Source organism: Peromyscus californicus, unplaced genomic scaffold (assembly GCF_007827085.1).
Source record: "Peromyscus californicus insignis strain IS unplaced genomic scaffold, ASM782708v3 Scaffold_4__1_contigs__length_199733344, whole genome shotgun sequence".
In the NCBI taxonomy this organism is placed as follows: domain Eukaryota; kingdom Metazoa; phylum Chordata; class Mammalia; order Rodentia; family Cricetidae; genus Peromyscus; species Peromyscus californicus.
The window spans coordinates 41,461,687-41,479,449 of NW_026294562.1; the positions used below are offsets into that span (position 1 = coordinate 41,461,687).

The 17,763-nt window shown below is 38.1% G+C and overlaps 1 protein-coding gene across 1 annotated transcript in view; it reads left to right on the top strand.

The window, feature by feature from the left end:
- Positions 1 to 5,285: 5,285 nt before the first annotated feature.
- The window catches only part of Tmc1 (transmembrane channel like 1), a 125,170-nt gene continuing 112,692 nt past the window's right edge, over positions 5,286 to 17,763 (top strand). The window contains exons 1-3 of the mRNA XM_052714364.1: positions 5,286 to 5,307; positions 6,296 to 6,343; positions 12,622 to 12,781. Of these exons, the coding sequence (XP_052570324.1) occupies positions 5,286 to 5,307; positions 6,296 to 6,343; positions 12,622 to 12,781 (230 nt within the window). The remainder of the gene's footprint in view (positions 5,308 to 6,295; positions 6,344 to 12,621; positions 12,782 to 17,763) is intronic.

Below are 17,763 nucleotides of genomic sequence, written 5' to 3' on the forward strand. Positions count from 1 at the left end.
GCTTGTTGTTCTTTATAATTCTAAAGCGACAGAAATTTAAAATAGCTATGCAGTATTGTGAAGACATTATAATATTAGAAAATATGAGCTATTGTAAGAGCATTTTTAGTGTAAATTTTTATTGGTGAATTTTTGAGGTATTTTGTTAGTTTACTTGCTGGTTTTCCCCTCTCTCCCTCCCATTATGATATTTTTGAATGTGTGTGCCCTGTGAAAGCTGAATTCCCTCTTAAGGAAGATAAGATGCTGGAACATGTAGAGAGAGTATCAGACTAGCTCTGTGAAATTACACCCTTTTCCAGCTTTGGTAATACTGAAGTATAATGATCTCATCTTCATTTTCCATCCCTGAGAATTTTGAAATGTCTTATAGTTTGCAGGTTTATTAAGATCATTTATTGATATGAGAATCAAGAAATTCTTCTTTTCACTCAATGACTTCCAAAATTACATTGTTCAATCTCATCATGGGGAAGAGTAATACTGCCACAGTGAATGCAACAAGCACCTTTTCTTGCCAAAAAAAAAAAAAAAAAAAAAAAAAAAAAAAAAAAAAAAAACAGCAAAAATAAAAGAAAGTAGAGGAAGAAGTTGCCCAGTCTTTCATTTTCATTCAGTTTTGTTGACTGAATGTTATCATTTCTCTGCTTCATATCCACAGATAGTGTTATAAGAAGTGAATGGAAACTGACAGTTGGGCTTTTCTCTATGGAGAGTGTTAATCCTGAAATTCTCAAGGGAAAAACCTGTTCCAAAAATTGAGGCAAGCTTTAATTAAACACTAGCCAGGAAGATGGACTCTGACCAGATCCATCCCTGGGTTCCCAGGGAATGGCAGCTAGTCACGTTTTGCAGAAGCTTAACAAGGCAAAACCCATCATTCACTGAATTTCCCATCCTGGTGGGATGTCCAATCAGGGTCAAGCATATACTCTGACGTATTTCCTGTCTATGTACTTCCTGCCTATATGTGATCAAGCACATCCAGTCTAGTTGGTTCAAACAAACTTGTTTGGGGAGTGAAAACATGTGGCTTGTTATTTCTCAAGAACTACAGCTTCCAGCATTCCAGGCAGTTAACTTGTCCTTGGGCAAGTAGGGCTTACAGCTTAACTTTGGCTCTTACGAGTGATCAAACCTGAAGTTGGTTTGGTGACTGACAAATACAGAAGTTTCACTGTCTGGAAATCTTACTCTAGAGCTAAATTTATACATTCATTTTGAAATTTGGATTTATTATTTTTTTGTTTAATTTTTTTAGGAGAAGCAGAATTTAAATTGTTCTTTGGGCAGGCATATAAATGCGCGCGCACATGCGCGCACGCGCGCGCGCGCACACACACACACACACACACACACACACACACACACACACAGAGAGGCATCAACTGTGATCTCTGTATTATTCTCTGCACTATTTGTCATTGTTGTGAAACACAGGTTATGGTTTAAGGGGTCACTGGACAGCTGCAGATCTGGAATTTTCAGACCATTAAATTTCCCAACTTGTCTATTAATGAAAATTCTACAAGTTTAGAGAGATTTAAAAAATAGCTACCTTCTCTTGGTTTCCTGATCCTTTTTCTTAAATGAAAGGATTTCAGGATTTTGTTAAGGGGTCATAATTCTTCCTTGTTTTACTTTGCAATACACCATCTATTCCTGATTTTCAAGTTCCCACTGAAGCAAAGTATTGGTAGTAGAAACAGATGAAAGCAGTCTGTTTGTTAACCAAGATAATTTACAAAAATACACATGATTAAGTAGGTGGCTTTAGATTAGAGATGCATTATTGTTATAATATTAGTTCATATATATAAATACCATTGGCCCACTTGATCTGTGTCTTTCACATCCCTGAATCCAAACAACGTAGATCCAAACTATTCAGAAGAAACATATACACAGGGGACTGGGGAGGTAGCCCAGCAGTTAAGAATACTTCCTGCTCTTGCAAAGGACCACAAATGAGGTCTGTTCTCAGCACCCACATTGGAGGGCTAAAAAATGCCTGTAACTCCAGCTCAGGGGAATCTGAGTCCCTCTTTTGGTCACCATGGCACCCAAATGAATGCTTTCCCATCTGCATAGAAGAATATTATAAGCAGAAAAACTAGCTTTTTTCTATACTGCAAGGCCCATTGTTATTTTTTTTTATTTGTGTGTGCACAAATGTGTATGTGCCCACCTTTCTGAGGTGTGTTCCCCCCTTTTTAAGTCATTAATTGAATTTTAGGTTTTCACCCAGGCCAGAAAATTCATTTTCATGATCAGAGGAGAAATGGATGTCTTTCAGTGGGCCCTTATTGCTCCTGTGCCATTCCCTTCTCTGAAGAGGTTGTCCTAACATCATTGAGGAGTGAGCTCAGGAATGAGAGCACTCAAGCATTGAAACTCCTGGCCTTCAGCTAGGACAGACCCAATAACATTTTCAGTTTATAGCCAGAGATATGAATGGTGGTCCCTGTCCCTAAACTGTCCATTTCTACCTCCTGTCTTAGCACTATTTTCCTTACATTTCACTACTGTTTGTTTTTTAAATTCTTAGTGTTCTTACTTGGTCTTAAGGCATTAAAGATTTCCATGCTAATAATTTCAAGTTCATATTTCCAGCCTACTCTTTCTTCTGAACTTCAGGCTGAAATATTCAACCTCCCATTTAATGCCATGCCTGAATGTCTTAAAGGCATCTCATGTATAAACCCAATCTCAAAGAAAATCATTACAAAGGCATTTTACCCCCTTGAATCAAATAAGGAAACTCCTTAAGTCAAGGCTATTTTTTTAAAGACTTTATACATTCCTACCCCAGAACATTTGTTCTATATATCTTTTGTGGATATATAATCACTAGTTGAAAAAAATAGAATTTTCAGCTTCCAAAATAATAATCTGGTGCAACAACATCACTTTAAGAGCTGAATTTGGTCAGAGAGTTAAACAATATTGAATTCTTCTGCCCACTTGGTTACTGTCACCCTGAAATACAAAGAATGGCTTTCAGAACTGCAGATTAAATAAGAAAGCCCCTGACAACATCTGCTTTTCTAAACAATTCCAATGCTTCTGAAATATGACATTTCGCTGTTGTTTCCTTTTATGGTTTTTTAATTACTGACTTTATTTGCATGAAATGAGGATCTGGGTTGCCTAGGCATTCATCTGTTCCTACTGCATATTCTCCTCTTAAATAGGCATGCTCTGATGTAGTTTCCCTGGTTGCCTCCAGCATGTTGACAGATCTTGCGGTCTTCTCTCCTCTCACTGTCTCCATGTTCCTCCCAGAGAGAAGGGTTATTTGAAAAGAAGATCAATGGGAATTTGAAGTGGCCAATGAATGAGGGGGTCATAGGGTTGGGAACAAGCTATTGGGGATTGCTAAGTAAAAGATGGCAGCAGTCTTTCCCTAACAGTGGTTCTCAACCTTCTAATAATGCTGTGACCTTTTAATGATGTTCCTCATGTTATGGTGACTCACACAATAAAATTATTTCATTGCTACTTCAAAACTGTAATTTTGCTATTGTTATGAAACATAATGTAAATATGTGATATGCAGGATATGCAATATGTGACCCCCAAAGGGGCTGCAACCCACAGGTTGAAACCCACTATTCTATAAGAAAGCAGGGTGAACAAGCCCTGATGAGCAAGCCAGTAAGCACACCTCCATGGCCTCTTCATTAACTCCTGCCTCAGTTCTTTCCCTGGTTGAATTCCTATGCTCACTGCTTTTGACCCTGAACTGTTATATCAGTGGTTCTCAACCTCCTAATGCTGTAACCCTTTAACATAGCTGCTTGTGTTGTGGTGCCCCAACAATAAAATTATTTTTCTTGCTATTTCATTAACTAATTTTTCTACTGTTATGAGTTGTAATGTAAACATCTGTGTTTTCCAATGATCTTTGGCGAGTCTCAACCCACAGGTTGAAAACCACTGGGTTATATGGAAGCACAAGCCAAATAAGACTTTTCCTCTCCAAGTTGCTTTTGGTGTTTTGTCATAACATTAGTAATCTAAACTAAGACAGTTGGAGAATGGGCTATAGGTTGATATTTGCTGTTGTCCTCAGCTGTTTCCATATTGTGTACTCTCACAAGACCCTGCTCCAAGAGCAATCATACACCATCAAAATGTCTTCCTAGGAAATTCTTTGACTAAAGAAGCTTGGAGGCGGCAGTAATTGAAATAAGGAACATGATCTATTACAGACCACAGTCTTCTCAGACATGTCTGCCTTCATTATTTCAAAGCCTCTGTAGTGACATAAAAATTCGGCTAGCACAGAAGGCATGTGTCCACCCTGAACAAAAGGACATTTATTTCCACAGCCCAAGGCTGATGTTGATAGATAACATTTTTGCATATCTTAAACTTTTTAGGGAGATAATATTTAGAAGCAAAAAAAAAATGCTTTCACAATAATCTGTTTTGTGAATGGAATTTACATCTCTGGCATGTAAGAAAAGAATCTTTTGTTTTTGAGACAGAGTCTCACTAGGTTGCCTTAGCTGGCCTGGAGTTTGTTATGTAGAGGAGGCTGGCTTCAGACTCACAGAGATCTCCATATCTCTGCCTCCTGAATGCTGTGATTAAAGATCTTACCTTTGAAAGAGAAAATCAGAAACACAACCAAGAGCTGTTTGACCCACTCGTTCTACCATTGTTGGCCATCATGGCATTTTTAGATTTATGTCACTCCACCTTAAATTATCTAGACTTTGGTTTTCTGTTTTTGAATTTTGCTTGTGTGTTTATAGGTGGTGTGCCTGTGTATGCATGTTCCCATGTGTGAATGCACACATGTGTACAAGCCTGTGTAGACCTGGAGTTGACATTAGGTGTCTTCCTCAATTGCTCCATACTTTTATGTATTGAGGCAGAGTTTCTCCCTGGAGCCTCAACTCAGGGATTCCTGTTAGTCTAGCTAGCCAGATAGGCAGTCTGGCCAGGGCCTAGGAACCTGATTCTCTTCCTCTAGAGTGCTGGGATATCAGCAGGCTGCCACACATGCCTGGCTTTTTCACGTGTTCTGGGGTCCAAACTCCAATCCTTACACTGCTGCAGCAAAGTGCTGGATCCACTGAACCACTCTCCAGCCCCTTGCTCTTAGACAACTTATAGAGCTCTACCTCTGGCAAACAGTGATGCCTGCAGTTTTGAATTCAGCTTTGACATTAGGGATGATCCTAGGAAGATTCCACCAAATCCCACACTTTCCCCATATTATTGTACTACTAAAACTTTTTATAAGACCATAATTTCCCTTATAAAAATGAACCATGGCTGACATCAAAATGCTATGTGAGTTTGGGTATGGACTAAACGGAAATCTTGAATGGTAAAGTCATAGGTTCCCACATTTCTGTAAAGGATTACACGCTGGGACATTCAGGCTGCACTGATATAAGGCAGGAACTAAACAGGAATTTTCTTTTTCTTTCTTTTCTTCTCTTTTTTTTGATATTTGGCAAACTAGGTTGGAATGAATTATTCTCCCTTTTACAGTAGTAAATTTGGTTACAGTTGTGATTAGAAACAGGAGGCTGTTACACGCACAAATGGCCTACCTCTACAGACAATGACATCTTGGCTTGTTATGGGTTTTTGAGACAGGGTCTCCTATGTAGCCCAGACTGGCCTTGAACTCATGGTCTTCCTGACTCACTCTCCTGAGCACTGTGATTCTGAGTGTGTTTTTAGTTTTGTAATTGTGTGTCAGTTTGTGCCCAGGGGGGATATGAGGAAAAACCAAATGGTGAACAGTAGTAATCTAGGGAACTTGGCAGGAGTGGAATTGGGTTACCAAGTACTAACGTCATACATCATGTATTTTATAATTCTTGAGTTTCATAATATCTTTAAAAGTCATGATTTTTGTAATATTTGGATTTTTATATTTATTATATAACCAGAAAAGCACTAGTTTCAAAAATAGAAATAGAAAAAAATGTTTTAAAAATATTTATTTTTACTTTACGTGTATGAAGGTTTTACATGTATATAGGTTTGTGTACCACTTGTGTGTCTGGTGTCTTTGGAGGCCAGAAGACTCCAGGTCCCCTGGAACTGAAATTACAGTCGTAAGCTGCCATGTGAGTGACAGGAGTTGAATCTTGGGCCTTCTGTAAGAATAAAAAGTGCTCTTGACTGCTGAGCCATGTCTCTAGCTCTAGAATATTTTTTTAACTTGCACAAAAACCTTACGATAAAAATGGTTAAAGTATAGATGGTTACTGACAGTTCCCCGGGCATTGATGTAATGGCTGTTCATGTCTCCTCTCTTCAACAGTGCAGATCCAAGTGGAGGAGAAAGAAGAAGACACCGAGGAAAGCTCAAGTAAGCAAGGGGGGCTCCTCAGGAGGAGGTTCCTGCTGATGGAGAGCATGCACCTGCCGTTGTCCCCCGCACCACCACGGAAAACTCCAGGAGTGTGTGGACATGCTTTCTGTCGGCCTCACTGACCAGTGCATAGAATCCTCACTCTAGGTTCTAGTCAGCTGGTGTGTGCACAGCCTGCATATACACATATGCATGTGCACACGTGAATGCACACACACATAGACACACGCACACAACTTACAAGTTGTTCCTTAGGAAGAAAGTTGTAATGTTAATTTTTTTTTCTATTTCTGTTCTATTTTCTCTGGGAAAGCCTTGCTTGATGACAAAACAGATTGGCTTGCCACGAGCTATATCTGTTTCATGCAGGGCTTGGTGACACATGGGAGGTTGCACTTTTTTTTGAACTCACAGAGATCTGACTGGCTCTGCCTCCGAGCGCTGGGATTAAAGGTATGCGCCACCACCGCCTGGTGGGAGGTCACACTTTGGAGGCAGAAGCAGGTGAAGAGCTCTGTGTGTTAAAGGCTAGACTGGACTATGTAGTGAATTGTAGGCCAGTCTATATCAACAGAGAGAGGGAGAGAGAGAGAGAGAGAGAGAGAGAGAGAGAGAGAGAGAGAGAGAGAGAGAGAGAGAGAGAGAGAGAGTGTTTGGGCTAACCAGAGGATTCAACTAAAACTAATGAACATGTCTGTCTTGTGTACCCGGTTCCTAGATGGTTTGTGTGAACTGCTACATTGTTTTCACGTTGGCTAGGCTCAGCTCAAGAGCATGAATCAAGTCCCTTTCCAGGCACCCTGGCCAGTCACCGGCAGGAACATTAGAAAGAGCATTATATGAGCAAATGCTTTGAATTTTTTAAACCAAAAATGAAAGAGCAACATCTCAGGAAGAGTTCATTTTGAGGGACACTGGGCTGACAATTTAATACTCACACACGGTAAGCAGACCACCAAAGGAACCCTGACTAAAAGTCCCTTCCCCCGCTAATGAAAATAGCCTGGAGCTTCACTGCGTCTTGGTGTCATTGCTTGAATGAGAATCAAGTCTGTTTCAAAAGTGTCATTTAATAGATAAACATTCCCTGCTTGCAATTTGGATATTTAGAAACTAGATAATGTACTAAAGTTTGTCTTTTTTTATTCTAAATTTTATTTGTACTGAAATGTGATATTTTATTTGTGTATTAATAAATAAACAAGCCTTAGATCAGGGAAATAGGGAAAGCCAGCAGCCAACCTTACCTCGCCAACTCTGCAGCTTCCAAATGCGAGTTACTTCCTGTCTATGCACACCTTTATTGCCTTGCTGTTCTGCCCTCTGATTGGCTATCTTAGCCCAGCTACCTCACTTCCTCTTCCTACACAGCTCGGTCACTTTCTGTCTGTCTGCACAAACCTCCAGGCCTCTATGGTTGGTACTGGGATTAAAGGGGTGTGTCACCACGCTTGGTTCTGTTCCCTAGTGTGGCCTTGAACACACAGAGATCCTGCCTGCTAAGGGATTAAGGGCATGTGCTGCCTGACTTTTTGTTTATTTAAAATGGCTGGCCTTTTCCCCTTGATCTCCAGGCAAGCTTTATTTATTAAAGCACAAATAAATAAAATATCACCACATCCCAGCCTGGCCTTGAACTTTCTATGTAGCTGGAGATGACCTTGAACTTCTGATCCTCTTGCCTCTTCTTGAAGTATTGGTATTACAGGCATGTTCCACTATGCCCTGCTGATGTGATGCTAGGGACCAAACCAGGACTTCCTGCTTCTGGGTGAGCATGCTCCCTGAGCTGCATCCCTAGCCCCAAACTCTTTCTTATCATATAATAATTTTACAAAATGACAGGTTTTATTGTGACCTTTTATACATGCTCACAATGTACTTTGGTCATATTTACTCCCAAATTTTGATGTTTTTCGGATTGTATTATTAATTTTGTTGATTATACAAAAAGGGTTTCACTATGATGTTTCTATAAACGTGTGTCATTTTACTTTGCTCTTTTTCATTGGCTTGCCATCTACTTGCCTTTTATCAGGAGCCTTTTTCCTCAAATAGTTCCTACTGTCATTTTCTTAGCATATGAATTACGTTACCCTGTCTTTTTTCTCCCTTTTCACTTCCCTAACTTCTCTCTGGCCTGTCTTATATGCACTGATACTTGTTTATGGCTCAGAATGGGTCTTACTCTGGTGGGCATCCAATGTGTCCCAAATACGTCTTCCTTAGGTAGATCGATTGTTCTGTATTTGCTAATTAGGTCAAACTGGTAAACTACATTTTCAGTATCTTTATTTACCTATTTTCATTGTTGTAAGAACATATAATAAGAGATCTATCCTGTCAATGTTTTTGTAAAGTGTACAACAGGGTACTGTGGTTGTTGGGTATCTACAAGGATTGGTTCCAGGATTCCAAAGAGAACCAAAGTCTAAAGATGCACAAGAGCCTTTTATAAAATGCCATGACTTGTCACCTGTGTACAGCTTATGGTATTTTAAATAATCTCTAAATTTTTGTATTATATCTAGGACGGTGTAAACACTCTGGACATAGTACATTGTTAGGGGACAGTGGTGAGAAAAAAAATCTGTACACATTTAATAAAGACAATTTTTCTAAATATTTTTAACTCTGGGTTGGTTGAGGTTATGGATACAAAATGTAAAAATATGAACAACATCCAGGTGGTGATGGAGCATGCTTTTCAACCCAACACTCAGGAGGCAGAGACAAGCAGATCTCTGTGAGTTCAAAGCCAGCCATGAAGGCGGTATTTTTAGAGGCGGTATATCTCGAGCACCTTCAGTTTATGTTATACATTCTGGAGCATGCTCAGTTAAGATTATAAATCAGGGTGGAAAAACTGTCAACACATTCTTGGGCATGATTAGCTCAAGGTCGTGGGCATATGACAAAAATATTTCCAGCCATGTTTAGCAAGCATTCTAAAGATGACTGGCAGAAATACTTCTTGGTATACTAAAGTGCTTTTCTCCAAAATGATTTTAGCTGAAACCATAGGAAAAGGAGATTTCGAAGTAGTATTAATGTAGGACTTTGCTCTTAAGGGCACCTTCCTTGCTTGGCTCCTAACTGTCCCAATAACTGTTTTTTTTCTTTTATTGCTTGTACTTTTGATGTCATGCACAATAAAGCATTACTAAAATCAATATTATAAAACTTTTCCAGAATTTATTTTTGGAATTTTAAAATTTTGTATCTTATATCCAAGTCTAATACATTCTGAATTGATATTTGTTATAGTATAGACTAGGGGTTTAAGTCTCTTTTTCATAGAGCTATCTAGTTCTTCTAGTGTTTGTTGATAACCTCATTTTGTATTCTTTGGAATGTTTTTGAGTGTCACTTGACTGTATATATTCATGTTTACCTTAGGGCTCTCTGTTCCCTTCTATTGGGGTATATGTATGTACTCTTATGTCAATAACATTTCAGTTTTATTACTGAACATTTATATTTTGAAATTAAGTAGTATGACATTACTTTGCTATTTTTATACATTCTTTTCTAATTTCACACATATGTAATGTGTTTTGGTAACATTCTCCCCATTGTCTTTGGATATCCTCCTCTGTCTCTCAATGAAACCCTTACTCTTCCAATCAGCTTCCATCCCTATTTTGATGTCATTTTTGTTTGTGATCTTCTATATACAATCGGAGTTCCCTGCATGTGCATCAGGTGGGGATTATTTACTTGATCAAGGGAAAATTAATACTATCTACATCACTGAGATGTATGAGTATCCTTCTTCCAATAAGTAACTATCTATAGCTCCCTATCAAGGGGTAGGGCCTTATAAGCTCTCTCCCCAAGGCATGATAGAATGTGCAGGTCCTGTGCAGATAGCAATGCTGCTGTGAGCTCATGGGTACAATAGTCAGCTATGTCTAGGAATACGCTTCTCACAGCACTTCTTCCCATGTTCTGACTCTTACATTCTTTCTGTCCCTCTTATCTGCAGTGTTCCATGATCCTTGAAGGGGCTAATATAGGTGTCCTATTTGTTTAAGACTGAACACTTATTCTTAGAACTTCAACTACTTAAAGAATCTTGGCATTGCCTACTGCTACTATAAAATAAACAGAAAAAAAAGGTTAGAGCAGTTTAATCCATGGATACCAATGTTAATATATTTAGAAAGCAGTTGGGCAACATGTATGTTTAGCAAGATAACATAGTAGGTTCCCACCACTCAAGGGCCTAAGATCTCTCAGCCATGGGCTTTTGATCAGTTGTATGGTACTAGGCCTGTGGAAATCCGTCCTGTGGAACAGATCTCAAATCCAATCAGGAAAGAGTTGGTTACACCCATTAGAGTAATGCCATTATTGCACCACTGGATACATCTTGCCTGACAAGTTTGTATTGTATCTTGCAGGATTCCCAATTGTGTTATTTTTAATCATGAATGCTTTTCCTAATTTGGGCCTTTTGTGATTTCATATTAGCTTTTAGAGAGTTACTTTTCTATTAAAAAAATGATATTGAGACTGTAATTGAGTTTCCATTGAGCATTACACTGCTATGTACATTTTTATAACATAAAATATTTCAAGACACAGATGTAATATATCTTTCCACTTCTTGTGTCATCTTTAACTTTCTTCATCAGCATTTTTTAAAAAAAATTTCCAGTGTATAGAAAGTATTGTACTTCCTCAGTAAAGTGTGTTTAAAGGTGCCTTGTCCCTTTTCAGGCTCTTCTAAATACAATTGTCTTATTAATTTCCTTTTTAGATCCTTCATCCTTAGTGTAAAAAGTACAACTGAATTTAATATATTGACTTTGTAAATTCTGTGAATATTTTTACTAGATTCATTTATTTATCCTAATAGATGTTTGTAGAGTCTTGAAGTTTTCCACATGTAAGATTATGTCTTCTGTAAATTGATAATTTACTTTTGTTCAATTGAGGTCCTTTTCCTTCTTATTTTCTTTTTTGCTGCCTATTGGTTCTAGTAAGGGATTTTCAATACTATACTGCAAGAGTTTGCTTCTTTGGCTTACTCATGATGTTTGAGGGAAAGCTTTGATTTTTTTCTTCACTGTTGACCATATTAGTCACGTTTACGTAAGACCTTTATCATGGTGAGGTGATTCTTTCTATTCTTATTTCGTAAAGATCTTCTACATGTTCAGTTTTATTAAGTGCTTTTTTATACCTATTAATGTGATCTTTGTCCTTCATTCTGTCAAGGTAGCAATGTCATGTTATTTGAATTTTTCATATTGAACCATCTTTACACCTTATTGATAAATCTTACTTGGTTATGGTGTATAGTTGTTTCACTATGTGGTTACATTGAACTCATTAATTTTGCATCTACATTCATCAGAAATAATTTTCTTTAGTCTCTCAGGTATGTCAGTAGTGTGGGTCTTGTATAATGAGTTAATGTTCTACCTCTTCAATTTCAAAGTGTTTCATAAGCACTTGTAGTAGTATTAAAGAGCACCCACTAGAACCATCCGACAGCATGCTTACTTAAAGACTGTGGAATTTATCAGTGAATCAAGTAAATACAGAAATTGTATATTTTTTAAAGAATGGAAAAATAAGAATTATTTGAAGTAAACAATGAAGATGAGTTAGGTGTGGTACCTGTAGTCCCAGGAGCTCGGGAGACAAAAGCAGGACACTCAATTGAACCCAGTAGTTTGTGCCACCCTGGTCAAATTAAGCAGACTTCTAAAATGAATACTAAAATGCTAAAAAAAGAAAAAGGTGGATAATTTGTACTAGGAAGACTCCAAGGATTTCATCAATTTTTCTAAAACTGTTTGAGTGTGTAGACATTTCCTGTGAGTCCTGGTCTGTCCTAGGAAAACTAGTAATAAATACACAATGCTTTATAATTCTACATTATATGTTACATGGTAGCCTTCAAACTTGAGCTTGATTTGAATGGTTTCAGAAATCATAATATATTGTTAAACTCCAAGTCATTGATTTATCTTAATAAACAAAGACTGGAACTGGAAGAATTAATTACAATGGAGAGACCCATATTTGAATATTTGAACAGATGAACCACAGAGCAAATTAAGGTGTGTGTGTGTGTGTGTGTGTGTGTGTGTGTGTGTGTGTGCATATGTGTGTAAAATACTATTTCATATTACATTGTGGTGAACCGATTGTCACACTCATTGGTATGTGGCAGGGTTATTAAAAAGCAAGAATAAACTTGTTAGAGAAAATAGGCATGTTATGATGCTTCTTACTCATGCATCACTTGCTGTGGTTAGGTGAAGAAGAAGATAAACTACCAAGAAGAGAGAGCTTGAGACCAAAGAGGAAACGGACCAGAGATGTTATCAGGGAGGATGACCCAGAACCTGAGCCAGAGGATGAAGAGACAAGGAAAGCAAGAGAAAAAGAAAGGCGGAGGAGGCTGAGGAGAGGAGCGTAAGTTATTCCTCCTGTATAGCTGGCGGCGTTATTATGTAAAAACACATAAAAGAAAATGGCTCTATGTGGGACTCACTGGACTTTAAATCAGTCACTAAAATTACTTCTAGCTAGACAGGCTTAATCTGATTCTGCCATTTTCCTCCACTTAAACATATTTAAATACTGAAATATAGTCTTTAAAATGAATGCACACTAAGAATGGCCTATGAAGAATTCTCCCGTGCAAGACTTAAAGTGTTACAGGTTGTTACAATATCATGGTTGTTTTAATATTTGAAAATTATAACATATAGAAAACTTGAGAAGAATGAGCTCTGGCCACTTTATCTTATGGAGAAGCATTTGGTAAAATATGGCTAAATCTAGTACAAGAGCTACTTTTTGCAGTTTTATAAGGTTATTACTAAAGAAAATGAGTACAAGACAGAGTTGCAAGTAGTATGCAATGCCTCAAATGTTAACTGCTAGGAATTTTATAGAAAGGAAGTGTGCTGGCTTTTATTATAGAAGGTTGGGGATACACATGTACACGTGCACACACACGTGCGCACACACACACACACACACACACACACACATGCGCACATGTATAATTTGCTTGTTCTTGTTTTGAAGACAGGGTCTCACTATGTAAGCCTTGGTTGGCCTGGAATTCACTATGTAAGCCAGGATGGCCTCTGAAGTGCTAAGATTAAAGGTGTGAGCCACCACACTCAGATCATATTTATGTTTAAAAAAAAAAATCAGCATCTTTTGCTCCAAACTTTTACTTCTGACACTGTAGAGACTAATGTGTGTAAGTGCTATTTTTAAATGACTCAAGATTACTTTTTGGATTACTAGAAACTTGCAGATGGCAAGGAGGGAGGGCAAGTGAGCCTACACACATCTAATGATGAAAGACCTAAGCTCTTTGTTTGATTCAAGCAAAGAGCCAACCTGTTCTATACTTGAAGGTTATGGGGCTTTGTGGACTACCACCAGGCAGTGAGAGCCAATACTCCTCTGCTTATTGGAGAATGTGCTCACCTCATCCTCCCAAGATGATACCTTTCAGTATTCAATAACTCTACTATATTATCCCCAGAAATAATCATTATTTAATGAAACCATATGGGAATTGGTCAGGTCGGGGAGAAAAGCTTTGTGCTAATAGACTGTACTTCCTTTTAGAATACAAGTAACCAGATAGATTTCTTAATATTTTTAGCTTAAGTTTTGAATTTCCCTTCTACTGTTATTTCTTTTCCCTTCCTCTTGAATACCAAGGTATCATTTGCTTTAGATTTTAACTCTGATATTTTTATTTGGGTTTTTTTTTGGCAAGCATTTAAAAAAAATGAAAATGCAATCAAATTTCAAGTCCCATGCTGTGGGATGTTCTGTATGGCAAATGTGTTGCTCTGATTGGTCAATAAATAAATCACTGATTGGCCAGTGGCTAGGCAGAAAGTGTAGGCAGGACAAGGAGGAGAATAAAGCCGGGAAGTGGAAGGCTGAGGCAGAGAAACACTGCCATCCACCACAATGAGAAACAGCATGTGAAGATGCTGGTAAGCCACGAGCCACGTGGCAAGGTATAGATTTATAGAAATGGATTAATTTAAGCTGTAAGAACAGTTAGCAAGTTAGCCTGCCACGGCCATACAGTTTGTAAGCAATATAAGTCTCTGTGTTTACTTGGTCGGGTTTGAGCGGCTGTGGAACTGGCAGGTGAGAGAGATTTGTCCTGACTGTGGGCCAGGCAGGAAAACTCTAGCTACAGTCCCATGTAATGTTATGATGGTTAGTGCTATTATACAGGAATATGTCCTGTTAGCAAAGTTCATTCTTTTTAGGAGGTATTGCATCAAGAAAGCATCACCAATGTACACTAGTGTGATACAGATTCCATAATAGAATTTGCTTTTCCTCCTCATTTATGCCCAAGGAAAAGAATCTTTCTAAGAAGATACAGTGGGCTGGAATTTTTCTTCTTGCCTGACCTACTTAGGGCTTTCATATAAAATACCTGAGCACACACCTTTGATCCCAGCACCCGGGAGGCAGGGGCAGGTGGATCTCTGTAAGTTTAAGGCCAACTTGTTCTACAGAGCAAGTTCCAGGACAGGTTCCAAAGCTACACAGAGAAACTTTGAAAAACAAAAAACAGAAAAACAAAAACAAAAATGCCCAGTTTCTGGGAAAGAGGTCTGTGCTCATCAATTGGATCTTCTTCTATGAGAGTGTCTCACCTCAGTTGGTCTCACTTCCATTTTGGTTCTGAGAATCCTGTAGTCACTCCCCATCTCACAAACCCTCCACATAGCTAACTTTAGTCTCCACAGAATTTTCAAATTATGTTGCCAAAGCCATAGTACTCTACATATTTAGTGTTAACATTCTGACTAAAATTTTAGGGTCTATTTTCTTTTGTTTGCTTTATAGATAAGAATCTTTTGTTAAAAAGGAAAATACACTTTTGAAATGTATTTTGAAGAAAATTAGGCAAATGAGGACACATTGGTTTAAGAGAATTAATTCAGAATCTTTCTTCTTTAAATGTTCAAGCAAAGCCTTGGGAGTTTCCCTTACCCTTAGAAACATTTAAAACCAAGGAAATCTAAGGCTGTAATGCTATATTTGGCGATGGTTAACACATAGTGCCTTGTTAGACACTGTAGAGTATTTCTAGTGACATCCCTGGCTTTTCCTGACCCACTTTTAAACGAGTAAGCAAAACGTTCAGAATAGTGAAAATTCAGTATGTTATGCTTTCTTTTTCCTCACAACTGTTGGTAAGCTTAAGATAGAAAGTCTTTCTTTCACAGAGCAGTTCTGAATTTTAGAAAGTAGAACATATGTCACATGTATTATATATATATGTATATATATATATATATATATATATATATATATATATATATATATATATGAAGAGCTCTTTCTTTGAGTGGTTCCTAGATAACCAGTTTCCTTGTAATGCCGATGAACATGGTATTTTAGTTGCTTGGGTATTTGAAGGTAACTTGTCTATCAGCCACACTCTGAAGTACAGCAGGATCCTCTTGGGAGTTACTAACAATTAACAATGAAGTCTTGAAAAATATACAAGTCTCGGGTCACTTAGTGTAGGGGTGCACATCTTTTCATGTCATTGGAGCCTTGTAGAGCATTACTATGTTCTAGTTTACTTTGATTCCATTACTGGGTTCAGGGTGAGTACTCAATGTTATTCAGGAAAGTTTGATACATAAGCATTTCTTCAATAAATATTTATGCAGACCTTCAAATTTATAGTACATTGAAGGAGAAGCTACTCAAACACAAATTATAATGAAATAAGTTAGGACATACATGCTGAAAAAAAATATGAGCAAAGTATTTGGAGGCTGATAGAACTCAAAGTTTCTGGAAAGTCAGAGTCAGGGCTACATCAGAAAAGTCTGTTATAGTCTCTATATTTGGCATGTAAATTCATAAGCTTTGAGGCTATTCATATATTGATTGGCTCATTCTTTTATCCTTACTGAGACTGTCTTATATATGATTCATAGTAGAACTCAGTAATGTAGTACATTATTGTACTTAATGTACACATGGTTTATTCTAGATAGTTGGTCAGCTAAAGGCTTGAAATATGAAATAATTAAGTTACTAATATTAAGTTTTCTTATTGTGAATTGACTCTATTCTTGAGAGTTTCATGCATCTAGTTCCTTTTGCTAGCATTCTTTATTGTTGAAAGAAGCAGGTTTTATGATTTGTATTCATATCTATAGCTACATGGAAACAAGTTCAATTATTTTTGTGAAAACATTTCTAACCTTTCTAAGACTAACCAACTCAACCTATATATTGCTTCAGATTGTCTCAAGTATTTATGCCATTGTTATACAGTATCACAGAATTTTGTATAATAAATACCAAATAATTAAAAAGAAACTACCCAATGACAATCTGAATTACATTTTAGTGCCCTTATATAGTTTTCTTGCACTGAGATTGCTATTTATTTATTTTTCTTGAGACAGGGTTTCTCCGTGTAGTTTTGATGCCTATCCCAGATCTTGCTCTGTAGACCAGGCTGGCCTTGAACTCACAGAGATCCGCCTGCCTCTGCCTCCCGAGTGCTGGGATTAAAGGCATGCGCCACCACTGCCTGGCTCTGAGATTGCTATTTTAAGCAAAATACATGTCCTAGTTTCCTTTCTGATAAAACACTGACCAGAAACAACTTGTGGAGGGAAAGAGTTTAAGCCAATGGTTCTCAACCTTCCTAATGCTGCAACCCTTTAATATAGTTCCTTATGTTGCAGTAACCCCAACCATGAAATTATTCTTGTTGCTACTTCATAACTTTAAGTTTGAATCTGTTTTGAATTGTAATGTAAATATCTGATAGCAGGATATCTGATAGGTGACCCCTGTGAAAGGGTCATTTGACCATCAAAGAGGTCATGCTTCACACACTGAGAACCACTGGTTTAAGCCTTCACATCACAATCTATCATTGAGGGAAGTCAGGGCAGGAAATCAAATAGGAGCAAAGGTAGAAACCGTGGAGGAGAGCTGTTTACTGACTTATCCCTCTGGCTGGCAGGTAAAGCTACAGCCTAGGCCAATCTGCCAAGGATCAGTGTGATGGGTAGCTGTTCTAGCTATGACCTTGAAGCACTACCCCTAGTGAGGCAGCAGGTAACTACTCCACCTGCCTATGACCTTAAAGTATATGCCCCTGGGGTGTGGCTGCTGGTGGCTGCTGCGGGGGAAGGTGGAGTGGGGTGTGGGGTTTAAGAACTGGGATGCAGGTACATGGTGCTCTCTTTGCTCCCTCATGGCTTGGGTGCTGGGACTGACCAGGCAGATCTTGGAATAAGATCAGCATGGGACATAGCTCAGCTTGATAAATACCCGTGCTGTAGTGAGTTACCCTCCAATAATTCCTTTGTTCATTTAGTAGGCTCCATGGATTTCACACTTTAGGTCAGCATCCT